The 20,362-nt window shown below is 41.1% G+C and overlaps 1 protein-coding gene across 1 annotated transcript in view; it reads right to left on the reverse strand.

The window, feature by feature from the left end:
- Positions 1-1,566: 1,566 nt before the first annotated feature.
- MYO5C (myosin VC) overlaps positions 1,567-20,362 on the reverse strand; it is a gene marked incomplete at both ends in the record, with an annotated part of 118,278 nt that continues 99,482 nt past the window's right edge. The window contains 5 exons of the mRNA XM_082837233.1: positions 1,567-1,719; positions 2,924-3,004; positions 3,518-3,692; positions 11,846-12,128; positions 12,771-12,921. Coding sequence (XP_082693359.1) covers positions 1,567-1,719; positions 2,924-3,004; positions 3,518-3,692; positions 11,846-12,128; positions 12,771-12,921 — 843 coding nt within the window. The remainder of the gene's footprint in view (positions 1,720-2,923; positions 3,005-3,517; positions 3,693-11,845; positions 12,129-12,770; positions 12,922-20,362) is intronic.

Below are 20,362 nucleotides of genomic sequence, written 5' to 3' on the forward strand. Positions count from 1 at the left end.
CTTCTTATTTCTTCATATACAATGTATCTAAATGAGCTAATTTCAATCATTTGTAATATGAAAAGACATTACATATTAGTAGGGTGATGTTGCTTCATAATCATGTGTTATTTCCACTCCTAAGATACATGCCCATGTTACAGAATCACAGCTATGGCCTGTGACTTTGGGGTGATGCAGAAGAGGCCACAGGCCAGGAGTGCTTATCAAATGATGTTTTACGCTCTGAAAGGAAGAAAGGAGAAAACTTGGGGGGAACAAGTAATCGTTCCCACAAAACTTGGGAAACAGATTTCTCAAGAGGAGGAACTGACAAAATTCTTCAATTATTCTTATGAGATCTTAAGATTTGAATGCTGATAAGACAGAGAAAATCAACTATGTTGCCTTTTCAAACTTATTTTTTTAAGTTATTGTATGAAAGATATTAAACAATGAAAAATTATGGCAAATATGCTGGCAGATAAAGTTTAAAGAAATCTTCTGGAGGACGAGATGATTAAATAATCGTAAATTGGCGTGGAAATTAAGCTTGAATGATATATTAGTTTTTGTGGTTTTTTAGTAAATTTATTTATTGTATTTTTTAATTTTTGGCTGTGCTGGGTCTTTGTTGCTAGGCGCGGGCTTTCTCTAGTTGCAGTGAGTGGGGGCTACTCTTTGTTGCAGTGCGTGGGCTTCTCATTGTGGTGGCTTCTCTCGTTGTGGAGCACGGGCTCTAGGCGCGTGGGCTTCAGTAGTTGCGGCACGCGGGCTCAGTAGTTGTGGCTCACGGGCACTAGAGCACAGGCTCAGTAGATGTGGCGCACAGGCTTAGTTGCTCTGCGGCATGTGGGCTCTTCCTGGACCAGGGATCGAACCCGTGTCCTCTGCATTGGCAGGCAGATTCTCAACCACTGCACCACCAGGGAAGCCCTGATATATTAGTTTTAAATGGATATATACATAAAAATACTTCTATGATTCATTTCAGATTGAATATTCTCTTAAAAATTGGAGGGGCCTGAAATAAGTATTTTTTTATGCAGGAGCGTTCTTAGTAAAAAGAGTTGGTAAAGCACCTCTGCCCCCATCAGGCAGGCATGGGGTGAGAGGACTTTGACAGGCCGCCATGGCCCAATGGGATTATTTGGAAGACTCAGCCCTAGAACCCATTTGTGGCTTCATAAATGTATCTGGGCTTCACACGAACTTTAGAAAACTTAGGATAAACTGTGTCCCTGGGTCTCACCCCCTCTGGGTGGACCGCTGTCACAAAATAGATCTAGACAAGAGGCACCTGGCAGAAAATATGAGCCTTGCAGGAATTCTAGTAAAAGCTGGCTGAGATTCCAAAGGTAGCAGTGGCCTTTCCAACCTCAGCTGGCGTGTGTTAATTCTTACAAGATGACAGTGGCAGCACCATCACCACGAGCAAGAGGAGATGTGGCCCATTTGGGAGCATTCTTATTTTCTTCCTTAAATCACATTCCAAAGCATTTCCAGTTCCAATTAATAAGCCACATCCCTCTATCTGACCTTCATTTAGCTTTTGAAAGAAAAGTGCATTTATTCTCTTTTTTCCTGCTATAATCTATTGAGAAAGCCTAGTTTGAAACTGCTGGGGATCTGGATCATTTCCAGAGCATGTGGAGAGGGGGTGAAAGGAAATGTGACTTGAAAGAGATACTTGGTATCCAACATCAGCTGTGAGGAATCCTCTCGGCTACTGAGGAGAGCCTGAAATGAAAACCAGAGGAAAAATGAGTAAGGAAACCAGGGCACTCTGCTTTATGGCTGTCTGGAAGTCAAGAGCAAGGAAAACAACTCTATCTCCAGCGAAAAACTCCTTTCAAAATCATGTGAGATAACACACAAAAGGGCTTTTCAACAGCTCAGCTCCAAGGTGAAATGGTTTATCCAGGTCTTCCAGATCAGCTCTCATCAATACTCAACTTGCTCTGTTTCACTTCAGAAGTTAATTTCCCACAGGATGGACTGACTGTAAATCGATCTACTTTCTATTCTCACCTATTCTCATGGCATAATTCTAAGACCAAACACGAGTGGAGCTCAGTATTAAATTTTTATTGCATTAATATTTCTTTTTAGTTCAGTGGTTTGCAAACCTTTTTGGTTTCTGGACCCCTTTATACTCTTAAATTACCAAGGACGCCAAACAGCTTTTGTGCATGTGGTTATAACTACTGATATCTATCATATTAGTAATTAAAACAATAATTTTAAATATTTATTAATTCATTAAAATAACAAGCCCAATACATGTTAACATATTTTTATTGAAAAACTATATTTTTGAAAACAAATCAAAAAACTAGTGAGAAGTGGTATTGTTTCATAATTTTGTAACTCTTTTAAATGTATGACTTAATATGACAGGTGGAATCTTGTATCTGCTTCTGCATTCACCTCTAGTGCTATGTTATTTTGGTTGAAATGTATGAAGAAAAGTCTGCCTCATACAGGTATGTATTTGGAAAAAGGCAGACTTTGCAGACTCCCTGAAATCATCTCAAGAATCACCCCCCACCCAAGGACCCTTGAACCAAACTTTGAGAACTGCTGCCCTAGTTCATTGGGCAAGAAACTTCAGGGATTAAAATAAGAAAAAATGGGCACACAGGTTCTCTCTTTCCATTCAGCCTCTGCTCCCTTGCATATACTCAAAGACTGATGAGAAACAAGACATGCTGAAGGAACACAGAATGTGAGTCACGGTTTTGGTGTTTTTGTTCCCTTCCCACCCAGGGGGAAAATGGGTTCTGAAAACAGGGAATTTGACAGGGAGAATTCCTGCTGCTTTTCCTGGGTGCCTTTCCTTTGTATATTTGGTACATGTACTTTAATCCTGAATTTCTATAATGGTAATTAAACAACACTGTCTTATACTAAAAATTAAAAGGCACATCCTTAAGGATCTCACCTGTACTTTGCGAACAAAGGATGGAGTCACTCTTTTCTCGAAGTCATCTATAGGTGTGTATGAGTTCAGGATCTTTATGATCTGCAAACAGTACATAAGATGGTTTGAGGCCACAGAAGAGGACAACTCTGTCCATGAAATAATGGTTCCAGTGGTGTGGGAACAGTCGGGAACCAAAAGTGGTTCTTTCAGACTATAATCTGGCTCTAGGAACCATGTGTTATTTTTTTCCAAAAGAGAAAACAAGCTGAGAAGAGCATAGAAGGCAGCAAGGACATCCTATAATTAGATGACCTTAAGAGAATTCCCCATTTCCAGCCTCCTTCCCTGCTCCCACCCCCTCTCCCCACAGATACACATATGTGAGTATACCGGGCAGGGAATGTGTCATATGCATTTTTATGTTTTTAAGGCCTAGAGTTAGTATTTAATAAATGCCGTTAGATAAGAGGGCAGCCCATGGGAGATACGTATGCTCCCCAAAGAGCACAGAGAGATGCAGATGCACCCCACAGCTGGCTAAGCCAGGAAAGGCAATGCCAATTACATGATCTGTGGGTGAAGATCAGGGAGACACTCAGCAAGCCTGGTCACCTGCACAGCAGACAGGGAGGTACAGCGTTCGTAGATCTCCGTGGCATCGCTGTCTGTGGTCTTCTTGACCTGAAGCAACCAGGCTGCCTGAGAGAGAGCTTCCAAGGTTTCCCTGGCCAAGCTGTTCTGCAAATTCTTATCTTTAAGCCATTCTTCTAAGTAGCTGATGTTGCACCTGGAGTAAACGCCAGAGGAGCAGAGAAGAGGGGTGACCTGCTTAGAGCACTTTAGGGGAGGGTGCCGAATCCTCCAGTGTGTCCCAGCATGGTACCAGAGCTCACTGAGATCCTTAAGACTACAGCCCGGCAGTTTCTTTATTTGTAACAAGACGGGGGTGGGCCAGATGATCAGCTCTCACGATCCATGGTTCTAAGGATCATGATGGTCTAGGGTGAGGGGCCATAACAGCAATAAACTTTGGAGAAAATCTGAGCAAAGAACAGTGACTACAATAATTTATAATCTATTAAAGTACCCTTAATAATAGGTTTGAAAATATATTAAAGGAAAAAATCATAGTGGTATTTGAAGAGAAGACTTACATTGGTATAAAAATTGTTCGATCTCTTTTCCCAAATTGGCAGAAAATTTTCAATTGGTAGAGGCTTTCTTTTAGTCCACTGGGGTTTTTATTCTTGTTTCTGTCACTGATTATCATAGGTTTATGAGTTAAGAGCCATGGGTTTTAATCCCACCAATCCATTGTGTGAGCCTGGAGAGTTACTCAACCTCTCTTGGTAAATCAGAGTGTTGAGAACACTCATACATTGCTAGTGGGAATGTAAATGGTACAGCTGCTAAGGAAAGCAGTTAGGCAGTTCCTCAAAATGTTAAACATAAAACGACCTTCTGACCTAGCAACTCCACTTCTAGGTACTTACTAAAGAGAACTGAAAACATGTCCACACAAAAAACCATACACAAATGTTCACAGCACCATTAATCATTATAGCCAAAAAGAGAAAACAACCCAAATGTCCACCAGTTGATGGACAGATAAACAAATTGTGGTCTATCCATACAATAGGATATTATTCCGCAATAAAAAGGAGTGAGGTACTGCCACATGCTACCACGGGGGGGAGCTATGAAAACACTATGCTAAGGGAAAGAAGCCAGTCACAAAAGACAACATATTTATGATTCCATTTATTTTAAAAATGTCCAGAATACGCAAATCTATAGAGTAAGAAAATATATTTGTTGTTGGTTAGGTTGAGGGGGAGGGGACTCCCCAGTGGGACTTGGGTAGGGGATACGAGTGGCTGCTATTGGGTGTAAGGTTTCTTTCTGGAGTGATAAAACTGTTCTAAAATTACATTATGGTGATGGCTGCATAACTCTGTAAATATGCCCCAAACCACTGAATATACACTTTAGATGAGTGAACTCTATGGCATGTAAATTATATATCAATGAAGCTGTTTAAAAAAACTGAGTGTTGAACTAGGTGATCTCTAAGGTCGGTTCCAGCTCTGACCTTCCAGATTAGCAGCTCCCCATGGGTTGTAACATTGGGACAATAATGCTGAATTACTGTATTCTATAGGGATGTAATGAGTGTGAGGTAACATCTCTTGCACTGGTTATGCCCCCTTTTTTTGCATTGCCAATTTTGTCCCACTAGTTCTTATTACAATAGATTCCTAATGGGAATCCACTGAATTTTGAGCATGTTAATCCTCCCACTCTAAACTCTGTGCTGGAGTTCTGGTTCTTGGTAAGATGGAGCGAGCACTCCATTTTGTTTCTCCCACTGAATGCAGCTATAAGACCTGGATGGAATGCCTGGAACAGCTATTTGAGGACTCTGAAAAGTAAACAGTAGCAGGTGGACTGGGAGAGAAGACCAGAATTTGAAGTGTCTCCAAACTGACAATGAGTTTACCAGTATCTTTCCCTTTGCTATTCATTGGCCTGAACTCAAAGCAGCCTGAAACTCAGTAGTGGGCATGGGTGCCAACAAAGAGCTCCAGGAGGAGCCCTCTAGTTCTGGCTCGCGGTGCTGAAAAGGGGTGTCCTAATGCTCTGAGAGAGGGTGGAAATTCTGTTTTTCTTTTTTCTCCTTTTCCTTTCTTTTTCTTCATTCTCTCATGTGCAAGCCCCAAACAGTCCTATGGTTGTGGCAACAGGGTCCAGTAGGAAACTAAAACTGAGAGAGGGGAACTTTCTTCAGTTGGAGGAGTTGTGGCTCAAGAGGACGGCGTGAACTCTCCTTGCTCTTCCTCTCACCACTTGACCCCAGGTGGGGACATTTGCTGGAAGTACGCCACACAGTGAGTTAAGTGAAGCCCCAGTTTTCTGTCTGGAGGACCAAAGAGGGGATCCCCAGGTATCTGGAAAGTACCAGGGGTACTGTGGAGAGGAGGAGCTTGGGAAAGTGACCCTTAAAGTTATTTATGAATTCTTGGACACACCCCTGAGCCCAGGGATGGATCTGACCCTCAAGAGCACACATAAACTTTGAGGACTAAACTATAGGATTGCACACCACCCAAGTTTCAGTCTGGCCACTGTGTGTCACACACAAGACAAAACCAGGGCTTCCCTGGTGGCGCAGTGGTAGAGAGTCCGCCTGCCAATGCAGGGGACAGGGGTTTGTGCCCCGGTCCGGGAAGATCCCACATGCCGCGGAGCGGCTGGTCCCGTGAGCCATGGCCACTGAGCCTGCACATCCGGAGCCTATGCTCCGCAACGGGAGAGGCCACAACAGTGAGAGGCCTGCGTACCGCAAAAAAAAAAAAAAAAAAAAAGACAAAACCAAATAGCGTTACAAAGGCTTTGAAGACAGAACTGACAGAGGAACCACAACCTGCAGAGCCTGAACCCAAGTGAGCTGATTGTCAGATAAAAGTATCAACATTCTCCATAGGATTTAAAGACTCAGTGTCTCATAATATAATAATAAAAAGTGTCCAGAATACAATTCAAAATTACTTGGCATACGAAAACCAGGGAAATCTTAAGTCACATTAAAGAAGGCAATTAATAGTATCAACTCTGAGATGACACAGATTTTAGAATCATATGATAAAGACTTTAAAGAAGCTATCACAAAAATGCTCCAAAAAGTAAGGACAAACTATCTTGAAATACATGAAAAAATAGAAAGCTTCAGGAAAGAAACAGAAGCTGTTTCCAAAAAAATGGAAATTTACAACTGAAAAATAACTGAAACAAAAGAACTCACTGAATAGGCTCAATAGCAGAATATAGATGGCAGAGAAAAGAGTCAGTGAACTTCAAGGGATCAATAAAGACTATCCAATCTGAAAAGTACAAAGAACAGAACTTCAGGGATAACAAAATAATGAAAGGTCTAACATTTGTGTCATTGAAATTCCAGAAGGAAAGGAGAAAGTGTGATGCAGACAAAACATTTGAAGAAATGGCTGAAAATGCCACATTTGGTGAGATCCACAAACCTACAGAGTCAAGAAGTTCAGAGAAGCTCAAAGAGACTAAACCCAAAGAAATCCACACCCAGATGCATCATAATCAAACTGTGGTAAACTAAACACAAAGAAAAAAAAACTTGGAACTCAGAGAAAAACTATGCATTATTTATAGGGAAATAATAATTCAAATGACTGTGCATTTCTCATCAGAAACCATGGAAGCCAGAAAAAGTGGAACATTTTTACACTGATGAAAGAAAGGACTGTCAACCCAGACATTGGTAGCCTATAAAAATATACTTTAGGAATGAAGGTGAAATGAAGGTATTTTCAGAGGAAAGAAAGCTAAGAGAATTTATCATCAGTGAACCTGCTCTAAAAGGACTACTAAAATAATTTCCTCAGGCAAAAGGAAAATGAAATCGAAATGAGATTTGGGGGGAAAATGAGACTTGAAACATTAGAAATGAAGGAATAACAGAAATGATAAGTACCTGGGTAAATACAATAGACCATTCTTCTATTAAGTCCTTTAAAATATGTTGGATGGTTTAAAACAAAAATTATAACATTGTCTGGCAGAGTTTTTGATGTATGTAGATATAATATATAAGACAACAAGTGAAGAGGGGAAAGGGGCCTATGTAATGGTAAGGTTTCTACATTCCACTTAATGTGATAAGATATTGATTCTAAAATGACTGAAAAAGGTAAGTATGTATACTGTAATTACTACAGCAGCCATTAAAAAAGATACAAAGAGATACAGTGAAAAAAATAGATAAATTTAAAAGGGGTACCAAAAATGTTCAAAGAACCCAAAAGAAGACAGAAACTGGAAATCAGAGAAATAAAAACCGGAAGGAACAAACAAAAAACAACAAAATGGTAGACTTAAATCTGAGTATACCAATAATTACATTAAATTTAAATGGTCTAAAAACCCCAATTAAGAAGCACAGATTGTCAGACTGGATGAAAAAATAAAACAAAAAACTGGACCAAAATATATGCTGACTACAAGAAACTCACTTCAGATATGATACAGATAGGTTAAAAGTAAAAGGATGGAAAAAAATATACTATGAAAACACTGATCCAAATAAAAAGTAGACTTTCAGACAAAGTAGACTTCAAAGCAGAGAAAATTACCAGGGAGGGACAAAGAGAGATCCCACATAACGACAGGAGGGCTAACTCACCAAGAAGACATAACAATTCTTAGTGTGTATGCACCTAAAAACAGAGCTTCAGAATACACAAAGCAAAACCTGACAGACTGAAAGAAGAAATAGACAACTCCATACTTATAGTTGGAGACTTCAACACTCCTCTCAATAATCAGTAGAACTAATAGACAGAAAATCAGCAAGGATACAGAAGAAATGAAAAACACCATCAACAAACTGGGTCCGATCTACATTTATAGAACATTCTACCCAACAAAAGCAGAATATACATTCTTTTCAACCCACTACATGGGGAAGATTCACAAAAATAGACCTGGGTCACAAAAGCAAATATTAACAAATTTAAAAATAACTGAAATCATACAAAGTTTGTTTTTTTCAATGTAAAAATATTTATAAGTTTTTTTTTTTTTTTTTTTTTTAGGCCATGCCATGCAGCAAGTGGGATCTTAGCAGTTCTCCTACCAGGGATCGAACTCATACCCCCTACAATGGGAGTGTGAAGACTTAACCACTGGACTGCCAGGGAAGTCCCAAAATATTTATAAGTTTGTATTTTAAAAATAAACCTGGGAAAGTCTCGGGCAAAGTGGGATGGTTGGTAATTCTAATATCACAATCTATGGTATATGTTAACCTGGATGTACCTTGAGATTTTTTTAAAAATTGTGGTAGAAAATGCATTACCTAAAATTACCATCTGAACTACTGTAAGTGTATAGTATAGTAGTGTTAACTATATGCACCATGTTGTACAACAGATTCCCAGAACATTTTCACTTTGTAAAACTGAAATTGTACATCTATTGAATGAACAACAACTCCCTTTTTCTCTCTCTCCTCAGCCCCAGGCAACCACCATTCTACCTTCTGTTTCTAAGAGTTTGACTGACAAAGTATGTTCTTCAAGCACAATGAAATTAAACTAAAAATCAATAATAGAAAGGTAACAAGAAAGTCTCTAAACACTTGGAAATTAAACAACACACTTCTAAATAATCCATGGGTCAGTCAAAGAGTAAGACTCGAGAGGAATTAGAAAATATTTTGAACTGAACAAAAATGAAAATATAACATATCAAAATTTGTGTGATAGAGTTAAAGTAGTGCTTAGAAAGAAATGTATAGCATTAAATGCTTATGTTAGAAAAGAAAGGTCTCAGAGCCAATAATCCAGGCTTCTACTTTAGGAACCTAGAAGAAGAGAAAAATAAATGCAAAGTAGGCAGAGGGAATGAAATCATAAAGACAGTAACAGAAATCAATTAAATTTAAAAAAAAGACAAAAATCAGTGAAACCAAACTGATACACCTCTAGCAAGACTGACCAAGGAAAAGAGAAGTCACAGATTACCCACAGAGGAGTGGAAGAGGGGATATCACTACAAATTCTGCAGAAATTAAAAGAATAACAAGGGAATATTCTGAACAGCTCTACACACATAAACTCAACTTTGATGAAGTGGACCAATTCCTTGAAAACCAAACACTACCAAAACTCATCCAAGATGAAATATATAACCTGAATATTCCTTCAACTATTAAAGAAATTGAATTCATAGTTTAAAGCCTTCTGAAAAAAGAAAAAAAAAATCTGTGGTGGCTGCCACTCCTGAGGGACTAAAGCATGCATTTCTCATGCTGGCATTCTGCTTTGTCTTTCTAACCCATCTTTCTAGGTCCTCTCATCACTCCTGGTGCTCCTTTCAAAGGGGGCTGTTCATACCCTGCCCTCAGTTTTCCTTCACTGAGGCCTGTGTTCATTCCTCTGGTTCTGGGTCAGCTGAAATCCTACTTGTCCTTCAAGACCCAAGTCAATGCCTTTTGTACTCCCCCCAGATTCCCTCAGGCCAGCAAGCAATGTTTGTAGTTGGGCCACATTATTCTGGTTCCTAACAGAACTGTCTCCATCTCCAGGACCCCTACCTAGGTTCTTATCAACGATCCCTGGGCAAATCAGCCACAGTGGAATTTGCAGCAAAAATGCTATTGTGGAGATGGTGAGATAAAGTTCCACATGAGATAATATTTTTACAATTCATGACTAGGCACAAAAAAGAATTACATACTAGGAAAATCTTTATATCTTCCCAGGAACTGGTCTGCCTCACCAAGCCAGATGAGACCAGAGAGCTATGACATTTGGCTTTTTCTCCTGGCAGTCAGAAAGCCCAGACCCAGTTTTCAAGCTACTCTGTCTACTGTTTATGTTTTTCTTTTCTGTAGTTTTGATTTTCCACTTGTGTTCATGTTTTGTTATTGTGTTGCTTGTGTTGTCATGGTAAAGTCACTGTAAATCCTGGTGCGCCTTGTTTAGGGCAGGAGCTGAGTCAATATCTGAATGAATGAATGCCTCTTAAACGCATGTGCTACTTACTCAGACCAACACACTGCAAAGTCAGTACTTCTCTAATAGCACTTTCAATGGGTGAGAGGAGAAAATACTGAGGACCTATGGGGACAGATGTTCACTCAACTTGGGGACCTACTGGTGGAATGAGAGTTGTTTAGCAAAGACTGAGGTTTATGGCTCATGAGGTTTATGGCTTTACTTTAAATAGGCCTGAATCCTACCTCAGAGGGCTACAGGGCATCTGCTCAGTGCTCGGGAAATAAACAGAAGTCTTTCCTCTTTCAATGAAGAGGAAAAAAAGCCCAGTCCTCCTGAATACTCCCTCATATCTGAAAACCACAACCTGGTATCATGAGAATTTGCCGCAATGATTTGTAGGGATGTCCACCTCTAATGCTAAAAAGATGTAATGGATGCCCCTGGTTTATTTCTTGGCTTAATAAACTTTTTTGGGTCACTTTTCATTGTATCACTGCCATCATCACCATCCCAGGTTCTCCTATCACCTACAGGTGTCAAATCCCTGCACATATTATAAAAATCTTAAATATCTATCCCATATTATATGCTTTCTAATAATGTGACAGTGTTAATTCAAACAATAGCTAATGGTCTGTGTTTCCTTGGTTTAGAGACAAAGAGAAGTCAACACACCTCAAAACTGGATGACCATGTCCGCAGGATGAACTCCCAGTGCCTGGCCTGGCATTCCAGACCCTCCCAGTCTGGGTCCAACTTACCACTCTACCGCGAACCTGTTGTTCCCGACACAAACCTCTGCTTCATCTAGACGGAGCTATTTACTCCTGCCTGAGGACGGGTCCTCACGCAGTCCTACCACTGTGCCTTTGCCCACTCATTCCCCTGCCTGAAATGTTCTCCCATTTTTAATCACTCACACACAGTTTTCAGGCTTCTTTAACTTTTCTGTCCACGATAATCTCTCCTCTCTGAAGCACTTCCCCCACCACTTGTTTGTGACTTAATTACAGTGGTTTTGAATCATCATTTAGCTTCTCAATGGCAGGGATCAAATCACCCTTTCCTCTGTTTCCTGTGTCCCCCACCAGCAGTGCTAGTCACAGAAGTGGTGGTCGATAAATACTGGTTGAGTATATGATAACCACAGAGGGCCAGAATTTAAAATACACAATCACTAGTTCTTAGTAGAAGACATTCTGCCAGACCGTCAAGGTAGTGTGGGGTAGAGTGATGGGAAGAGGGCCTGGCATCAGATAGCTGACATTTCCAAGGTTCTAAGAGTCATCTTGCACACCCTCCAGTCGTGCAGCTCTTGTGGAGGGAGGGCAGAGTGTGTGGCCTTGGACTTTAAGAGCATCCTTTCTGGCCAGCCTCTCCAGGATTAGTGGTGCTTTATGGGTCTTACCTTATCTGCATCCCTTTTCTGCAAGAGCACATGTCCTTGCGCAGGAAGAGGCTGTTCAGGGTGACCGCCCCAATCAAGAAGAAGAGCTGCTTCACTGCCTGCCTCACGATCTCAGGGTCCAGGCCGTTCTGGCACATGGTACTGTAAAAGTAGCTCAGCTGCTGCAGGATGGAGGTCATCGTGTAGGCATCCGTGTCATCTATGCTGGATGACCGCTTCCGGAAGCCTGTGGGCTTCAGGCTGCAAATGCCCTGCAGACTCTCATACTCCAGCATGCCTGGCACTATGGAGAAAAACGGGAAGATTTTCTTGCACACACAGTGGGGACACCCAGAGAACATTTCCACTGCTCTCATGTGTCTGTTTCAGGAGGTGGGACATTTTCCACACGAGTTAGTGTGGATATAGCTGTGATAGAGGAAGTAAAAGAATGGAGGGCTGGGGAGCACCAAGATGTAAGGGGTGGATGGGGATGGACCGTCACCTACAGCAGGGCAACAGCTCCTCTTCTTTCAACTTCACAGGACAGAGAGCTGGTTAGCGTGACAACCCACGGTCTGGAACTACTTAAAGCCTAAAGTATTTCAATTTCAGAAAATTGAAGAAAGTATACAAGAATTTGAGTGAGGCTTTAGAATTTCAAAAATACTTGGCTAAGAACCAGGATTAGCCATATAAGTAGCAGCAGTTCTCCCAAGTCTTTCCCTTCAGGATGGATCCCCCTTACAGAAAGAAAACTATGACCTGTGTACTTTTATATATGTAATCATTTTAGCAATCAAAGAATTAAAAAGTGGACATTTCCATCAGTAAATCTTGTTTTAAAATTACGTTCTTTGCAATTACACATGCCGTGCACCAGATTTATTTTTTTAAGGTCTCAGTGTCATTATAAATATTTCCTGGTCATCGATTCTTTTCTTACCTATTATTGGTTGAATGTTGTTTTCCATTATAATAATGAACTGATGATATATTCGTATAGCCACATCACTAAGAATCTGTCTGTATTCTGAAAGGTCAAAATTGTTCAAGCAATTCTTATTCTGACGTAGACTGTTATTCTTCATGAATTCCTGGAAGTAATTTTGAATATAAATATTAGAATAGGCCTACCGGGGGACGAGGGGAAGATGGTGGAAGAGTAAGACGCGGAGATCACCTTCCTCCCCACAGATACACCAGAAATACATCTACACGTGGAACAACTCCTACAGAACACCTACTGAACGCTGGCAGAAGACCTCAGACCTCCCAAAAGACAAGAAACTCCCCACGTACCTGGGTAGGGCAAAAGAAAAAAGAATAAACAGACAAAGGAGAGGGACGGGACCTGCACCAGTGGGAGGGCGCTGTGAAGGAGAAAATGTTTCCACACACTAGGAAGCCCCTTCGCGGGCGGAGACTGTGGGTGGCGGAGAGGGGAAGCTTCGGAGCCGCGGAGGAGAGCACAGCAACAGGGGTGCGGAGGGCAAAGCAGAGAGATTCCCGCACTGAGGATCGGTGCCGACCAGCACTCACCAGCCCAAGAGGCTTGTCTGCTCCCCCGCCGGGGCGGGCGGGGCTGGGAGTTGAGGCTCGGGCTTCAGTCGGATCGCAGGGAGAGGACTGGGGTTGGCGGCATGAACACAGCCTGCAGGGGGTTAGTGCACCACGGCTAGCCGGGAGGGAGTCCGGGGAAAAGTCTGGACCTGACGAAGAGGCAAGAGACTTTTTCTTCCCTCTTTGTTTCCTGGTGCTCGAGGAGAGGGGATTAAGAGCGCTGCTTAAAGGAGCTCCAGAGACTGGCGAGGGCCGCGGCTAAAAGCGCGGACCCCAGAGACGGGCATGAGACGCTAAGGCTGCTGCTGCCGCCACCAAGAAGCCTGTGTGCGAGCACAGGTCACTATCCACACACCCCTTCCGGGGAGCCTGTGTAGCCCGCCACTGCCAGGGTCCCGGGATCCAGGGACAACTTCCCCGGGAGAACGCATGACGCGCCTCAGGCTGGTTCAACATCACGCCGGCCTCGGCCGCCACAGGCTCGCCCAGCATCCGCACCCCTCCCTCACCCCGGCCTGAGTGAGCCAGAGGCCCCAAAGCAGCTGCTCCTTTAACCCCGTCCTGTATGAGCGAAGAACAGACGCCCTCCGCCGACCTACATGCAGAGGCGGGGCCAAATGCAAAGCTGAGCCCCAGGAGCTGTGAGAATAAAGAAGAGAAAGGGAAATCTCTCCCAGCAGCCTCAGGAGCAGCGGATTAAAGCTCCACAATCAACTTGATGTACCCTGCATCTGTGGAATACATGAATAGACAACGAATCATCCCAAATTGAGGAGGTGGACTTTGGGAGCAAGATAGATTATTTTTTCCCATTTTCCTCTTTTTGTGAGTGTGTATGTGTATGCTTCTGTGTGAGATTTTGTCTGTATAGCTTTGCTTCCACCTTTTTCCTAAGGTTCTATCCGTCCGTTTTTTTTTAAAATTTTTTTTCTTAATAATTATTTTTTATTTTAATAACTTTATTTTATCTAACTCTATTTTATCGTCTCTCTTTCCTCCCTCCCTCCCTCCCTCCCTCCTTCCTTCCTTCCTACTTTTTCTCCCTTTTATTCTGAGCTGTGTGGATGAAAGGCTCTTGGTGCTGTAACCAGGAGTCAGTGCTGTGCCTCTAGAGGTGGGAGAGCCAACTTCAGGACACTAGTCCACAAGAGACCTCCCAGCTCCACATGAGACCTCCCAGCTCCACATAATATCAAATGGCGAAAATCTCCCTAGGAGATCTTCACCTCAACACCAACACCCAGCTTCACTCAACTGCCAGCAAGCTACAGTGCTGGACACCTTATGCCAAACAACTAGGAAGACCGGAACACAACCCCACCCATTAGCAAAGACGCTGCCTAAAATCATAATAAGTCTACACACACCACAAAACACACCACCAGACGTGAACCTGCCCACCAGAAATACAAGATCCAGCCTCATCCACCAGAACACAGGCACTAGTCCCCTCCACAAGGAAGCCTACACAACCCACTGAACCAACTTTAGCCACTGGGGACAGACACCAAAAAAAACGGGAACTACGAACCTGCAGCCTGCGAAAAGGAGACCCCAAACACAGTAAGATAAGCAAAATGAGAAGACAGAAAAACACACAGCATATGAAGGAGCAAGATAAAAACCCACCAGACCTAACAAATGAAGAGGAAATAGGCAGTCTACCTGAAAAAGAATTCAGAATAATAATAGTAAAGATGACCCAAAATCTTGGAAATAGAATAGACAAAATGCAAGAAACATTTAACAAGGACCTAGAAGAATTAAAGAGCAAACAAACAGAGGTGAACAACACAATAAATGAAATTAAAAATACTCTAGATGAGATCAATAGCAGAATAACTGAGGCAGAAGAACGGATAAGTGACCTGGAAGATAAAATAGTGGAAATAACTACTGCAGAGCAGAATAAAGAAAAAAGAATGAAAAGAACTGAGGACAGTCTCAAAGACCTCTGGGACAACATTAAACGCACCAACATTCGAATTATAGGGGTTCCAGAAGAAGAAGGGAAAAAGAAAGGGACTGAGAAAATATTTGAAGAGATTATAGTTGAAAACTTCCCTAATATGTGAAAGGAAATAGTTAATCAAGTCCAGGAAGCACAGAGAGTCCCATACAGGATAAATCCAAGGAGAAATATGCCAAGACACATATTAATCAAACTGTCAAAAATTAAATGCAAAGAAAACATATTAAAAGCAGCAAGGGAAAAACAACAAATAACACACAAGCGAATCCCCATAAGGTTAACTGCTGATCTTTCAGCAGAAACTCTGCAAGCCAAAAGGGACTGGCAGGACATATTTAAAGTGATGAAGGAGAAAACCTACAACCAAGATTACTCTACCCAGAAAGGATCTCATTCAGATTTCATGGAGAAATTAAAACCTTTACAGACAAGCAAAAGCTGAGAGAGTTCAGCGCCACCAAATCAGATTTACAACAACTGCTAAAGGAACTTCTCTAGGCAAGAAACACAAGAGAAGGAGAAGACCTACAATAACGAACCCAAACAATTAAGAAAATGGGAATAAGAACATACATATCGATAATTACCTTAAATGTAAATGGACTAAATGCTCCCACCAAAAGACACAGATTGGCTGAACGGATACAAAAAGAAGACCTATATATGCTGTCTACAAGAGACCCACTTCAGACCTAGAGACACATACAGAGTGAAAGTGAGGGGATGGAAAAAGATATTCCATGCAAGTGGAAACCAAAAGAAAGCTGGAGTAGCAATTCTCATATCAGACAAAATAGACTTTAAAATAAAGACAATTAGAAGAGACAAAGAAGGACACTACATAATGATCAAGGGATCGATCCAAGAAGAAGATATAACAATTGTAAGCATTTATGCACCCAACATAGGAGCACCTCAATACATAAGGCAAATACTAACAGCCATAAAAGGGGAAATTGACAGTAACACATTCATAGTAGGGGACTTTAACACCCCACTTTCACCAATGGACAGATCAACCAAAATGAATATAAATAAGGAAACACAAGCTTTAAATGATACATTAAACAAGATGGACTTAATTTATATTTATAGGACATTCCATCCAAAAACAACAGAATACACATTTTTCTCAAGTGCTCATGGAACATTCTCCAGGATAGATCATATCTTGGGTCACAAATCAAGCTTTGGTAAATTTAAGAAAACTGAAATTGTATCAAGTATCTTTTCTGACCACAACGCTATGAGACTAGATATCAATTACAGGAAAAGATCTGTAAAAAATACAAACACATGGAGGCTAAACAATACACTTCTTAATAACGAAGTGATCACTGAAGAAATCAAAGAGGAAATTAAAAAATACCTAGAAACAAATGACAATGGAGACACGACGATCCAAAACCTATGGGATGCAGCAAAAGCAGTTCTAAGAGAGAAGTTTATAGCAATACAATCCTACCTTAAGAAACAGGAAACATCTCGAATAAACAACCTAACCTTGCACCTAAAGCAATTAGAGAAAGAAGAACAAAAAAACCCCAAAGTTAGCAGAAGGAAAGAAATCATAAAGATCAGATCAGAAATAAATGAAAAAGAAATGAAGGAAATGATAGCAAATATCAATAAAACTAAAAGCTGGTTCTTTGAGAAGATAAACCAAATTGATAAACCATTAGCCAGACTCATTAAGAAAAAAAGGGAGAAGACTCAAATCAATAGAATTAGAAATGAAAAGGGAGCAGTAACAACTGACGCTGAAGAAATACAAAAGATCATGAAAGATTACTACAAGCAACTCTATGCCAATTAAATGAACAACCTGGAAGAAACGGACAAATTCTTAGAAATGCACAACCTGCCAGGACTGAATCAGGAAGAAATAGAAAATATGAACAGACCAATCACAAGCACTGAAATTGAATCTGTGATTAAAAATCTTCCAACAAACAAAAGCCCAGGACCATATGGCTTCACACGCGAATTCTATCAAACATTTAGAGAAGAGCTAACACCTATCCTTCTCAAACTCTTCCAAAATATAGCAGAGGGAGGAACACTCCCAAACTCATTCTATGAGGCCACCATCACCTTGATACTAAAACCAGACAAGGATGTCACAAAGAAAGAACACTGCAGGTCAATATCACTGATGAACATAGATACAAAAATCCTCAACAAAATACTAGCAAACAGAATCCAACAGCACATTAAAAGGATCATACACCATGATCAAGTGGGGTTTGTTCCAGGAATGCAAGGATTCTTCAATATATGCAAATCAATCAATGTGATATACCATTTTAACAAACTGAAGGAGAAAAACCATATGATCATCTGAATAAATGCAGAGAAAGCTTTCGACAAAATTCGACACCCATTTAGGATAAAAACCCTCCAGAAAGTAGGCATAGAGGGAACTTACCTCAACATAATAAAGGCCATATATGACAAACCCAGAGCCAACATCATTCTCAATGGTGAAAAACTGAAAGCATTTCCACTAATATCAGGAACAAGACAAGGTTGACCACTCTCACCACTATTATTCAACATAGTTTTGGAAGTTTTGGCCACAGCAATCAGAGAAGAAAAGGAAATAAAAGGAATCCAAATCGGAAAAGAAGAAGTAAAGCTGTCACTGTTTGCAAATGACATGATCCTATACGTAGAGAATCTGAAAGATGCTACCAGAAAACTACTAGAGCTAATCAATAAATTTGGTAAAGTAGCAGGATACAAAATTAATGCATAGAAATCTCTGGCATTCCTATAAACTAATGATGAAAAATCTGAAAGTGAAATCAAGAAAACACTCCCAGTTACCACTGCAACAAAAAGAATAAAATATCTAGGTATAAACCTACCTAAGGAGACAAAAGACCTGTATGCCGAAAATTATAAGACACTGATGAAAGAAATTAAAGGTGATACAAACAGATGGAGAGATATACCATGTTCTTGGATTAGAAGAATCAACACTGTGAAAATGACTCTACTACCCAAAGCAATCTACAGATTCAATGCAATCCCTATCAAACTACGACTGGCATTTTTCACAGAACTAGAACAAAAAATTTCACAATTTGTATGGAAACACAAAAGACCCCGAATAGCCAAAGCAATCTTGAGAACGAAAAACAGAGCTAGAGGAATCAGGCTCCCTGACTTCAGACTATATTACAAAGCTACAGTAATCAAGACAGTATGGTCCTGGCACAAACACAGAAATATAGATCAGGGCTCCCTTGGTGGCGCAGTGGTTGACAGTCCACCTGCCAATGCAGGGGACATGGGTTCGTGCCCCGGTCCGGGAATATCCCACATGCCGCGGAGCGGCTGGGCCTGTGAGCCATGGCCGCTGAGGCTGCGCATCCGGAGCCTGTGCTCCGCAACGGGAGAGGCCACAACAGTGAGAGGCCCACATACTGCAAAATAAAAAATAAAAAAAAAAAAGAAATATAGATCAATGGAAAAGGATAGAAAGCCCAGAGATAATCCCACGCACATATGGTCACCATATCTTTGATAAAGGAGTCAGGAATGTACAGTGGAGAAAGGACAGCCTCTTCAATAAGTGGTGCTGGGAAAACTGGACAGGTACATGTAAAAGTATCAGATTAGGGCTTCCCTGGTGGCTCAGTGGTTGAGAGTCCACCTGCCGATGCAGGGGACGTGGGTTCGTGTCCCGGTCCGGGAAGATTCCACATGCCACAGAGCGGCTAGGCCCGTGAGCCATGGCCACTGAACCTGCGGTCTGGAGTCTGTGCTCCGCAACAGGAGAGGCCACAACAGCGAGAGGCCCGCGTACCACAAAAAAAAAAGAAAAATTATGAGATTAGATCACTCCCTAATACCATACACAAAAATAAGCTCAAAATGGATTAAAGACCTAAATGTAAGGCCAGAAACTATCAAACTCTTAGAGGAAAACATAGGCAGAATACTCTATAACATAAATCACAGCAAGATCCTTTTTGACCCACCTCCTAGAGAAATGGAAATACAAACAAAAATAAACAAATGGGACCTAATGAAACTTCAAAGCTTTTGCACAACAAAGGAAACCATAAACAAGACCCAAAGACAACCCTCAGAATGGGAGAAAATATTTGCAAATGAAGCAACTGACAAAGGATTAATCTCCAAAATTTATAAGCAGCTCATGCAGCTCAATAACAAAAAAACAAACAAACCAATCCAAAAATGGGCAGAAGACGTAAACAGACATTTCTCTAAAGAAGATATAGACTGCCAACAAACAAATGAAAGAATGCTCAACATCATCAATCATTAGAGAAATGCAAATCAAAACTACAATGAGATATCATCTCACACCAGTCAGCATGGCCATCATCAAAAAATCTAGAAACAGTAAATGCTGGTGAGGGTGTGGAGAAAAGGGAACACTCTTGCACTGCTGGTGGGAATGTGAATTGGTACAGCCACTATGGAGTACAGTATGGAGGTTCCTCAAAAAACTACATATAGAACTACAATACGACCCAGCAATCCCACTACTGGGCATATACCCTGAGAAAACCATAATTCAAAAAGAGTCATGTACCAAAATATTCACTGCAGCTCTATTTACAATAGCCCAGAGATGGAAACAACATAAGTGTCCATCATCGGATGAATGGATAAAGAAGATGTGGCACATATATACAATGGAATATTACTCAGCCATAAAAAGAAACGAAATTGAGCTATTTGTAATGAGGTGGATGGACCTAGAGTCTGTCATAGAGTGAAGTAAGTCAGAAAGAGAAAGACAAATACCGTATGCTAACACATATATATGGAATTTAAGAAAAAAATGTCATGAAGAACCTAGGGGTAAGACAGGAATAAAGACACAGACCTACTAGAGAATAGAGTTGAGGATATGGGGAGGGGGAAGGGTAAGCTGTGAGAAAGTGAGAGAGTGGCATGGACATATATACACTACCAAACGTAAAATCGATAGCTAGTGGGAAGCAGCCGCATAGCACAGGGAG

This window comes from Leucopleurus acutus (assembly GCF_964270905.1).
Source record: "Leucopleurus acutus genome assembly, chromosome: 1".
In the NCBI taxonomy this organism is placed as follows: Eukaryota; Metazoa; Chordata; class Mammalia; order Artiodactyla; family Delphinidae; genus Leucopleurus; species Leucopleurus acutus.